A 12,311-nucleotide genomic window follows, 5' to 3' on the forward strand; every position below is an offset into this window, starting at 1 on the left:
TACTTTCTTTAACACGCAAATTGTAGACCAGACATGTCAACTATAACACTCTTAATGTGGGTCTACTTTTTGGTGTAGTTGTAAAAGCCTAACAATTCCCACTGATTACGAGCTGATCAAACTGTATAGCTATACCATCCCTGGGTCACACATTGGGCTTTTCCATTTGAAATCTATAAACCCCTATGGAAGACTTAACCTTAATATTCCAAACAGGGAGTGTGAATTTCAAATGGGGTTACCTAAATGGGTGATTCGATATGCACCTCCTGTGTGGGATATTTAAGCCTTGGAAGTCTTCCATGATAGGGGGTGTAGCGTATGGATTTCAACTGGAATGACCCATTCATGATTACTGCATGTCCAAAAACTGTGAATAATTATATGTACCAATTGAGCCAGAAACTGATCCTTTCAGCCCTCGAATTAACCCATGGCACCTTGCCGTGGGTGCCCACCCCCACTGCCGTAATGCCCTCAAAATATGCCCTTTACCCAAGGCAGTCACTTGCCGTGCCCTCTATTGAAGTTGCCGTCGGTGCCCCAGCCCTGCCCCTTCATTATAAAATCATCTATCTATGTTTGTGTGTGTTTTCTTCACTTTTGAGAAATTGCCTTGGTGCCCTTCTCAAATTCTCAACAGTTGCCATGATGCCCTCTTGAAATATTACAAACTGTCGTGCTGCCTTGCCTTATCAGTGAAAATCCAAGGCAATTCTCAACTTGCCCTAAAAAAGTTGCTGTGCCCCTTCAGATCCTTAATTCGAGGGCTGGATCCTTTGTTAACATTTTGAACTTATGAACAAGTGCACAGATTTAAAAAATCTTATCAGTCAATTTTGATTGAACCAGCCAAATTCATGCTATGGGTAGACAGCAGTGTCATACAATTTCGACAGATAAATCATAGTGTAATTGACAGAAGAAATCAGAGTGCAATTAACATAATCATCATAACAGAACAATCAAGCGCAGAAGTGGGCATTTCTTATAGAAAATCCTTTGTGCCAATTCATACAAAGTAATGACAACTTCTTTCAGGGTTAATAATGGTAGACCAGAGGACAAATTACAAACTGCTGTAATGGTCATTTGTTAATTAGGCCTACAATGTATTATTATACGTTCCACAACTGTTTGGAGTAACCTTAATTTTTGTACAGGTATTATTATCAATTGACATGTTCACTGACTCCACACTATACAGTTAGGAGGTCAATAATTAATAGTACCGGTACATAATTCTGTTACCTATTTTGGACAATAGTCAAGGTCCAATAACCTTTAACCTTTTCCCAAGGCTCGAATGTATTATGGAATCTATTATACGATAAAAACTTAACTGTTTTACCTCAGGATGAAGATGAAGAAAATGCTATGAATGTTGTAGGTTAAAACAAAGTATTCTAGCCCTGGATAGTGGACTGTTCACATCCCATTTAATACAGCTGTTTTCAATTTGTACAACTTATGAGCTTTTGTGAGTTTATAACTCCTCTGGTCCCGGGGGTTCTCAGTACAAATGACCATACGGGGGCGTGCACGCAAATATGGGTAGCATTTTCAGCCTCTTGGTATATCAATGACCCCTTTTTCAAAGCCTATTTTGGTATATGACTGGGTCCTTTTTTCAAAATTTTCTCAATTTTTTCGGAAAATAGCCCAATTTTTCGTTAATTTAGCAAAAATTTTCAAAATTTTCCAAAAATTTTGGGAAAATTTGTAAAAACTAGGACAATTCGGGTTAAATTCGGCCGAAAATTTTGACTTTTGGTATATCAATGGGTCCAAATTTCTTGAAAAATTGGTATATTTATGGGTCCACTTTCAAATTCTCAGTGGCACGTCCCTACCAAAACCAAACTTGAGTACCCCGGGCCTCTGGTATACACATCAAAGGTGGCATACATGATGGTACAAAGTTAATGGGATAGTCCCATATCCAGGGCTAGAATACTTTTACAATTGTTACAACAGATTAAAACAATCATTCAACATAGATACTGAGATCATCTTAGTCAACAATACATGTCCCCAGACACATACAAAGTAAATACATGACCAGACAACAGTAAGGCACACTCCATCACTCTACTACTGTCTGGGAGCAGACAAAATTGTAATATAATGTATCTAAATATTGATAAAAGAATTCCCATAAAGCTATGTTGAATGAATGTTTTAATTTTCTTTCCTAGTAAGAAAGATTCAATCAGCACAGAATAATGTGATTTGTGCGTAAATTGTATACTTAATTATTTCAAATACTTGGGTTATGCATCGGTGCCTAGAATCTCCTTGGCTTTATCCTCGATGTTGGCATAATACTTGAGATATACCAGGATGTTACGGGCAGTTACAAAATCATCTGCAAGATAAACAAAACAATTAAAATTGGTTACAGCATCTGACAATACAGCCTTAAAACCTACTGTACAATTGATGAAATGTATCCTTTATTGCATTTGCATCCCAAATAATCTGGTGTGTAGACTTTAAATAATAGTTGACAATCAGTTGATTCATGCACATCTGTTACACAAGAAATGATTTGGTGGATTCTCTAAACCGGCTTGCAACCCTCCTGTTAAATGAGGATTAAACAGAGAAAGTGATTGCAAGAAAGCTTGTAAGATATGGGACAAGAAAAACAATAACTGGTACTATGTATGAAGAAACATGCATAAATAAAAATAGGGATGGCGGTCCCCGATAGGGCGTCCGAAGATATGGGTAGTGAACACCACGCATAGTAAACTAAATATTAATGTGAAATATTACAGGTTGACTTAAATGACCTTTGACCTCATTATGTGATCTTGAACACCACTATTACATGAAAGTTCCCATAATGCAGTTTTGGCTCAAGTTAGGGTGCATTTGGATGTGAACTGTTTATGTGAGACCAGATTTTGTATTTTCAGCCTACTTACAAGTTGACCTCAAATGACCTATGACCTCAGCATATGACCTTGAATACCACTAATAGATGAGGGTTCCCATAGAGCAGCTATGATCCAAGTTTGATATAAAATTAGCGATTGAGCCCATATTTATTGGTCGAGCTATGAGTATAAAAATTATTGGAAGAGACATAGTCGAGTCCAATATTTTAAAACTCATAGCGAGACTAATAAATATTGGGCTTAAGCATCCAATTTTATCATTATTATGTGATGGATCCAATATTTTCACACTCTTGGATTCATCAAAACATAATAATGGTTGCAATAGGATTTGAACTGTTCATATGAGACCAAATTGTTGACGGACGGACAGACACCCAGCCACACAGACTGACAGATTGACGGACACACAACTTGTGAATGTGATGCCATGAAGTCTTTTCATTCCGACGACCTAAAAACTACTTTATAAACTCTTAGATAGTGAGAACCAATCAGAGCAAACATAAAGATACCTGGAGTGCATTAATTTTGTATAATTGCTTAAATCTGCAGCAAAGAAGAACTGAGCTAAATTAACATTAGTTGATATTAGTATACTTACTATTTGAAAATACTTTTGTCAGGTCCTGGATGAGCTCGGTCAACTTTCCTGTGCAAAAAGAAGACAAATGTAATGGGAAAAATTTAAGCATTATTTATTGAATATTATATTTGACTTATTGTGGAAGGTTATTCTACTTCAGTAAAGCTTCTGTTATTGGTCATGCAATTTATGCACAGTTCATTGTATGTTATTGTAATCCACACATAATTTTGACCTACAAATATAGGCTAAGTATACATGTGTGAAATTCCAGTATATGTATACCATACCGTGGAAACATGGCATGTTGCCTCAGGGGATCGACGCTAAGTCAGGTACCGCGTGAACAAATTCAAATATAGCGCAAACAGCGCAAGCGTACACAAAAGAAACTTCGCGCGTAAGATAAGCGATATCGCCAGGTCTGTATGCTGTACTGGCATCAGCTGAATTCGAGTACGCTTAGAGGGCACAGGCATGGAAAATTCCAATCTGTATATTAATAATCTAAGATGTATACATTTCTTACTTTTGAATTCTGATGTGACCATGCCTCACAATTTGTGAGTGTACTCAAAGTCACTTGTGGTTTCTCTTGGTGGTACCAAATTAGGTGACATTATACAGCCTGTCTCAAAAACAATTGTGCAAGTGAAGAGCGCCCTCTCTGGCAATTAGAAAATACCGTTGTGACATAATGCTTACATCAACGTCAAGGGTGTAGTCTTAGCTCTCAAATACCGTTTGTTTTGTTCAATTTGCTTGTTTTAATCTCGAGATATGTTTAGTTAAAGACGAAAGGGTAAAATCCCAATTGTGCCACTTTTACTAGGGAAGAGGGCTTTACATGTATCATCAAGTTCTAGTTTTCAAGTTTTATCATGATGCAGGAATGATGATTCTCTTTGTCAACTTAAAAGAGATTAAAAGATAAATAAATATTTCACATTCTGGTACCAAATTAGGTGACATTATACAGCCTGTCTCAAAAACAATTGTGCAAGTGAAGAGCGCCCTCTCTGGCAATTAGAAAATACCGTTGTGACATAATGCTTACATCAACGTCAAGGGTGTAGTCTTAGCTCTCAAATACCGTTTGTTTTGTTCAATTTGCTTGTTTTAATCTCGAGATATGTTTAGTTACAGACGAAAGGGTAAAATCCCAATTGTGCCACTTTTACTAGGGAAGAGGGCTTTACATGTATCATCAAGTTCTAGTTTTCAAGTTTTATCATGATGCAGGAATGATGATTCTCTTTGTCAACTTAAAAGAGATTAAAAGATAAATAAATATTTCACATTCTGCTGTAAAAATGGATTTCACATTCTGCTGTTCTGCATGTGCATGTCAATGATTTTATCATGGTAAATACTGTTCTCTTAGTCACTTAAGGGATCTGGAATGAGCGTTTCGACAGTATTTTTTGTGGGACGTGAGAGCACATCAGACATATCGAATTGCATTCTGAATACGAAGAATGTCTTTCTGATATCAAATAATTTTCAGTTTTTTGAAATTCACGATATAATACAAATTTTATGACAAATTATTAAAATTTGATATTTTTCACATTTTTGAGTAATTTTATAAATTTAATGATATAGTCTTAGTGTATGTAGCTGGGAGGAAAAGCCGACGACGATCAATTGAAAATTTTGACCTTTCATATTGAAGATATGGATTTTTTCCCAAAAAGACCTAATTTTTTTTGGTGTTTTGGGAAAAAAATTCATATCTTCAATACGAAAGGTCAAAATGTTCAATTGATCGTCGGCTTTTCATCCCACCTACATACAGTTTAAGTATAAATCATCAGATTTATAAAATTCACTTCGAGTACTGTTACATATCAAAAATATCAATTTTTAATCATTTGCCATAAAATGTGTATTACATTGTGAATTTCAAAAATCAAAATTATTTGATATCAGAAGGACATTCTTTGTATTCAGAATGCAATTCGATATGTCTGATGTGCTCTAATGTCCCACAATAAATACTGTCCAAACGTTCATACCCCAGCCCTTAAGACATGTTAAAAGACAAACAAATATTGCGCACTTATACATGTTGTAGGTTAATGAACGCGTATTACTTGTTGGGAGAGATATTAGACAAAATAATGCACGCGTGCTGATGTTGATGCGTGGGAGTGCATCAGACGCATCAACATCAGCTATCATTGATTTACATGTACAGCTCTCTTCCCTAGTAAAAGTGGCACAATTGTGATTTTACCCTTTCGTTGTTAAATAAACATATCTCGAAATTGGAACAAGCAAATTGAACAGAACAAACGACATTTGAGAGCTAAGACTGCGGCCGTGACGCTGATGTAAGCATTATGTCACAACGGTATTTTCTAATTGCCAAAGAGGGCGCTTTTCACTTGCACAATTTGTTTTGAGACAGGCTGTATAATGAAGTTGAATACTGCTGCAGGTCTCAGTTATATCACGGTTAACCTCATTCTTTACCATATTAATTTGACATTGGTATAATACGCTACTCCTCTTTATTCACAAATCATTTTTTCAAACATAATGCTTTTTCATAATGAATAACTATAAATACTGGAAATATGCATTTGTAACAATTATTGTGTGAAATAAAGGGAATAAACAGAAAACAAATCATTTGTGCAAATATAGCATGAGATTTTTCTCTTGTCTTCTGTCTACTGAGTTTTGATTTAACATATTTCCAATTCAAATTTCTAATAGTAATACTTGCCACTATTTTTAGCTCTGATCTGCTTGACTTTCTCCTTATCCTTTGTTTCTGCTAGATCCTCATTTATCTCCATAATTTCCATGAGAAATTCAGGTTCCACTGATGAATCGTTTTCTTCTATAGAATAGCCATTTAACCCAAGCTGCAATAGATTTAAACCAATCTACCAATCAACAATCCTTACTTTAAGAGGGTACTTTCCCCTGGCCAATTTTGTGCCTTTTTTGCATTTTCTCAAAATTATAGCGCATTGGGGACAAGTAAGATATGTATATTATAGGGGCAAGGACTACAACTACTGCACTGGAAATTTTATTTCAGCACAGACAACAGTTGTGGAGTTACAGTCAAAAATGAGGGAAAACCAATATTTGATCAATAAATCAATAACTACTTGCTTTGAGTTGCTGAATTTTCAGTACAATAGTTGTAGTCCTTGCCCCTATAATATACATATCTTACTTGTCACCAATGTGTTATAATTTTTGAGAAAAATGCAAAAATAAGCACAAAATTGGCCAGGGGTGTAGTACCCCCTTAAACAAATTGTTTTTAATTGTTGAAGTTGGTTTACCCTTTAAATACAAATATATTTCAGGGGAGGTTCATTATACCATCCATGGATTGCAATTATGGTTATATGTAGATATGCCACTCAGTTTCACTCAAAAACCTGAAACTGGTCAGGAAAACCTGAAAAAGCATGCAAATGCAGGCCAAAAGCCCCAAAAGGGACTGAAAATAAATAAAAAAATGCAAGAATTTGGACTTGAATTCAGGTTTAAACATGAAAAGTGGCATCTCTGGTTATGGTAAAGCAGATGTATCTTTTGTAACATTATGCAAAGCAAGAGAAGATAACCAATAATCTGAGACTGAATTACAAAGACTAGCATGCGTCTGATGACCCTTGATTATAGCCAAAATAACAAATTCTCGATCATGAGAGGGTGTACCTTCTGCGTCGGCCTACTTTTCATAGAATAACACGATCGCGCGACCTGCTTGACCTTGCCTAGCAATGACCGTGTGATTGGTCAATTCTCAAAAGCTGTGTTTGCGCCGTAAGCGCAGGTATTTGCGTAGTACACTCGACGCAAGTAACTGTGCGTACCCAAGTTGGCTCTCATGATCAAAAATATTTTGGCTATAGTAAGTACCATAGCGCATAAAAGGTAAGTTGAATCATCTGGTGCCTCTTCATCGGAAAAAAGCAATCATAGTGAATGTCAAAAAATGATGGTCCTTTTACAAAGCAAAAAGCAACTTTTCTAGACATTGTTGACATGGTGCTTTTAGGAAAGAAAGTTTCCCATTATAAAATCTAACTTTTGAGACGATTTGTATGTTTGAAGGTGAAATATTAACCATAGAGCGCACTGTTTTACCAGGCGCCATGTTCAGAAATTTCAATCATCACATCAAATCGTAAACAAATCATTTCTGAATTTGAGTGACAGATTACATCAGAGTATGCAAACAAGTATTATTTTATTCAAGGAAATTGTGAATGTTAAAAGGCAAACAGTAAGAATGCATACACATTGTCACCCTGCTACAATAATCACTCACTGTTTAACTGAATTGAGCTCTTTGCCTAAATCGTGTCTCTATTTGTTAGGCATTTAATGGATGATTTTGCTGTGACAAGCCAAAGTCACTGAATGCCACATCCAGGAATTGGCTTTTGAAAATTGCTGGTGAGTGAGAAATCACTCTCCTCAAAACTTGCCAGGTGAGCTGTGGGCGAGTAATTTTAAAATCACTTATATTATTATTACACCAAATGTAGGCGAATGATAACAAGCTCTCCTCAGCTTCATTTTAGGCGAGTGATCACTCTCACTCACCTCAAAAGACAAGGCCTGCACATCAGTAATATGTACCTGGTATTCACTCTAATAATCGTTTCTGATAATTCCTTTTATTTTGTCTTTCATTATTATTTGTTCTTGTCCTTTATTTACTTAGGAATACTTACTAAATATAATCCCCTAGAGAGTGGTTTGAGAAGAGTACTGTAGGCTTTATTCACTGCTGAAGATTGATCTGCTGAATACGACTGCTCTATCTGTATAAATTATTATTAAGCAAATAGGTACAAAAATTAATCATTAAAGATGAAAGTATTCATTTCATGCAACTGACTAGTTGAAAAAATATACAAATGTAGCTCAATTTTCCTTTTATCCAAAGGGAAAATGCTGACCTTTTTTGATGTTGAAATTAACATTATTGTAATTTTGTTGACATTCACTGCTCATCAACTTACTTTTTAGTTTCTACAGACTATAACTCCATAAGTAGCTATTATATTATCTTGTGTTATGTTGGGCGATACAGAGGTCAAGTCTTATTGCACAATTCAAGATTCCATTCTTATACAAAGATGTTTTTGTGGAAATCATTTGATTCTCAGGTGTGCTTATTTCCTTGGTATTCTCCATTTTAGGTACTTGTTTGTTTATAAGGTCAATTGAAACCTTTCTTGCTGCATCCCAGTAACAATTATTTACCAGACAAAATAAATAATCATCAGTTTTTTGGGCAAGAATGGGCAATGATCTTCAATCAATTTTAGAAATTGAAACCCTCCCAGAGTGCCAAAACCCCAATTCCATGGGTTACTTTGCAATGAATTTGCTGAAATTGCTGCTAGAAAGGGGGGGGGGGGGAACTATCAAACAGGTGCAATAACTTGCCAGCACCCTCATCTCTGTTTGCAAAGGTTCAGTGCGTATGTTATTTACTGGTGTTGGATTTTCCATTGGATGTTTCTTATCAATCGCTGTTTGTGCACTTGTCACCAGTTTCTACACATGACGTAAAATTCATACTGCCTTGTGCATGCCTTTGGCTTGGTGCATCTTCAAATGTGTAATTTTGGGTACATTCTGCCTTGGTGCTATCATATTGCATGGCTGCATGCTTTAGCTGAATTGCCTTGAAAACACATGTGTCCTTGCAAATGAACTTTGGACCCTGGCTTTTGTAACTTTGGGCTGTAACGTTACCTGTGGTTTGATACTGTACTTGTCAGGATGTAATTGCCGCTGTAGAGATCTGAAAGTCTGTGTTAGCTCGTTAACGTCCAAGTCATACCTCTGTTCACTGTCATTGGAAAAGTAGCAAAACACAAACACTTAATCCTTTGCTGATACCATTGATTCTAATTCAAACCATTGAGATGGTTCCAAAAAAGTAAGTCCCCCTCATAAATTTGAGCATCACTAAAAAACTGTTAGGCCCTAGGCGGCTAGGCCTTTAAATAAAAGTTAACTGAAAGTGTAAAATGTAGCCTGATAAGTTGTGGTACTTTTTTTGTCCAACATTTCGTCAGCCTGCTACGCTAAATGCCCAAGTCATTTTTACATGTTGCTCATTTGCAATTTTAATTTTTTTTCTGAGTAATAAACCCATAATTCATCAAATTTCCAGTCAAGATTCTTCATTAACTTGTGGAACACATCAAGAGAAATGTATTCCACAAGTTAATGAAAAATGCGGCTGGAAATTTGATGAATTATGGGTTTATTACTCAGAAAATAAAAATTGCAAATGAGAAACATGTAAGAATGATTTAAGCATTTAGCGTAGCAGGCTGACGTTTTGTCATACAGCCATTTATGAAATTTGAGGCCGAAAAAAAGTTGCATTTTTTTACATCTCTGGGATTTCAAGTAGGCCTACTTGCAATCTATGCATTTCTCTTAAACAACTTTAATGAAAAGAATGTTGAAAACAAACAAATTTGATGAAATTGCTATCATTTAAAAGGGCATTTCGTGATCCACAGCCTCATCCCCCCACTTTTCTCAAAAAAAGTTGAGATTTTCATACCACTGGATACCTCTGGCTACATAATGTTTATGTACCAAAAATTTCTTGCAAATTAATTCGTTTAGCAAAAATATCGCCAAATTTGAAGTTCGTTCCAGATGGTATTCTCTTGGTCGGGCTGACGTCACAAAGGGGAACATAGGCAAATATTCGTCACTTTGGCACAAAGCTTGACCTTTGACCTCTTTTATATTAGTGCGCCCACATGATCCCAATTAGCTGTTGCTTGTTTTTTGTCTACTGGTCGCCAAAGAAGCTAGACGATGAAAAAATAAAATTGGGATCTTATTCGCGCAACTTTTTGTGATGCAATAAAAACCCACATTGTGCTGCGCGTCATTGTTCGAGTGGGAATCTGGAAAAAGAGGTCAAATTGACCTCCAAAAGTCCATTTTCAAAAAATCAGAAAAATATGAAGACCAAGAGATCCCAAGCTAATTTTTTCAGTTCTTGCAGAGAATTACCTCTTCTTTGATGAAATGCTATTCGGAGAGTCAGGTGACGTTGGCGCGCGATAATAAAGGCCTGCAAAAATGTGCGAAAATAGGAAATTTTGACCTTTGACCTCTGTTAACTCGGTGCGCCAACGAAATCCCAAAAATTTTTTGCTGAAAAATGAAACTTGCTATGGAGGTCTTTAATTTCAAACTTGTTCGGACTTGGGATCTTGATGGCGCAGCCCGTTATGATGCTATGAAGTTTGCACGAGGGCGCTTTTCATCAAATCATTGGATTTGCTGATTTTGTGCGCCATCAAGATCCCAATTTTTTTTCTTGGATTTTGTAATGTAACCATTTGGTACTTTAAAAAAATGCAAAATGCAGGTTGGGATGATGATGGCGCACGATGTTATGCACCTCCAAAGTTTACCATTTGCACATTTAAGGCTCAGAGAGGCTGAAATTTTTTCAAGCTGAACGAGGGCGCTGTGCATGCTCATATTTTAGGTGTGAGTTGTTGGTGCTAATATGTACCAAAATTATTTTTTAGAGACAATTCTATTTTTTTGGAGGGAGACTGGCTCTTAATATTTTTATAAGTGACCAAGACAATTATTAGGGGATGTAGTTGTAGTTTTATACCCCTGACTGTTACTTTCCTATTTGGCAAGGAGGAAAATGTTGTCATAAGGGCTTTTGTCCAGTTTGCCATCAACATCTTGAACTTGAAGCAAACCAGTTTAGACCTAGACCCCTGTTTACACAGAGAGAAATTTTACTTCAATGGCGACATTGAATTCAGATTGCGACCAAGGATTGGCATAAATTATTTGCCGACAGCAGGGTGCTTACACATTACAAATGTAGTCGGCTTCAAAACAAGTTGTGAACTTGACTTTTATGTCATCATTTGCTCATGCTTCAAACAATTATACAAACATTATAAACTTGACGTACGTGTTCATTGACATTGCCAATCATTGCAAAAGTCGAGTTTGTAAGTCGATTTTGAATTTGACAAATGTTGCTCTGGGGTTTTTGTAAGTAACCCCATGCTTTCATCGCGGGGGAAGGGGTTGATTTAGAAAATAAAATTTACATAACGGTACACAATTCTGATTTTCCCACCACAAAATGGGCTGAATAACACAAAATTTTGCATGCACATGCTAAATTCTACAAAGGCCACCTTTGCCAAAGCCCCTCTAAATCATTGTAAATCATGAAATTGAGCCCTCTAAATTTTGTTCATTTAATATCGTCATTAATTGTGACATTGTAATCATGATTTCAGTGATTAATTGTGACATTGTAATCATGATTTCAGTGATTTAGATTTTAGCATCAGCATTGTTGTGTCAGTCAGTCAGTATTAAATCTCACCATTGCATGACTTGAAAGTAGGTTAATTCATCATCAACTGGTAAGATTGCCTTGCACTCATGGCAAAAGAACACTGCACTATTATTTCTACTTTCATGACTTTTCGTTGATGTGGCTTGACAATTCCAACAAGTTCTTGAAACACTTTGAGAGCAAAATGATCGACTCGGGCTTGCACTTGACATGCTTGAAAGTTGGTTGCATTGAAGAAAAGACGAACTACGTGTTGATGTATGACAGCATGCTGAAATAAACGGTTTACACGTCAAATATAAGGTACAACGAGCTAAAGAGCGTGGTACTGGTAGAATCACACTGCGTTTGTACAATGTCAATGGCGAATGCATAGGGCCAAAACGTCTGCAACTTGTCCTAAACATAACCGCATTTTTCTTCAAAAATCTAGCCTCTGTTGCAATGG

The 12,311-nt window shown here is 36.3% G+C and overlaps 1 protein-coding gene across 1 annotated transcript; it reads right to left on the reverse strand.

The window, feature by feature from the left end:
* Window positions 1-2,056: 2,056 nt before the first annotated feature.
* LOC140154357 (iron-sulfur cluster co-chaperone protein HscB-like) lies at window positions 2,057-12,075 on the reverse strand. The gene is made up of 6 exons (XM_072176924.1): window positions 11,891-12,075; window positions 9,241-9,337; window positions 8,208-8,297; window positions 6,227-6,368; window positions 3,511-3,558; window positions 2,057-2,368 (listed from the first exon to the last, which is right to left on the reverse strand). The coding sequence occupies exons 1-6, from the start codon at window positions 12,073-12,075 to the stop codon at window positions 2,274-2,276; spliced, it is 657 nt and encodes a 218-aa protein (XP_072033025.1). The 3' UTR covers window positions 2,057-2,273.
* Between the last annotated feature and the right edge of the window lie 236 nt (window positions 12,076-12,311).

This window comes from Amphiura filiformis, chromosome 6, assembly GCF_039555335.1.
Source record: "Amphiura filiformis chromosome 6, Afil_fr2py, whole genome shotgun sequence".
NCBI lineage: Eukaryota > Metazoa > Echinodermata > Ophiuroidea > Amphilepidida > Amphiuridae > Amphiura > Amphiura filiformis.

Excerpts from the sequence above, each read along its gene's own strand:
- LOC140154357 (XM_072176924.1), bottom strand. The coding sequence starts at position 12,075 with ATGTCAAGTGCAAGCCCGAGTCGATCATTTTGCTCTCAAAGTGTTTCA. Across the intron at positions 8,298-9,240 it reads AGTACAGTATCAAACCACAG|ATAGAGCAGTCGTATTCAGC; the intron begins GTAACGTTACAG and ends TAATTTATACAG. Across the intron at positions 6,369-8,207 it reads TCTCTAGGGGATTATATTTA|CTTGGGTTAAATGGCTATTC; the intron begins GTAAGTATTCCT and ends AATCTATTGCAG.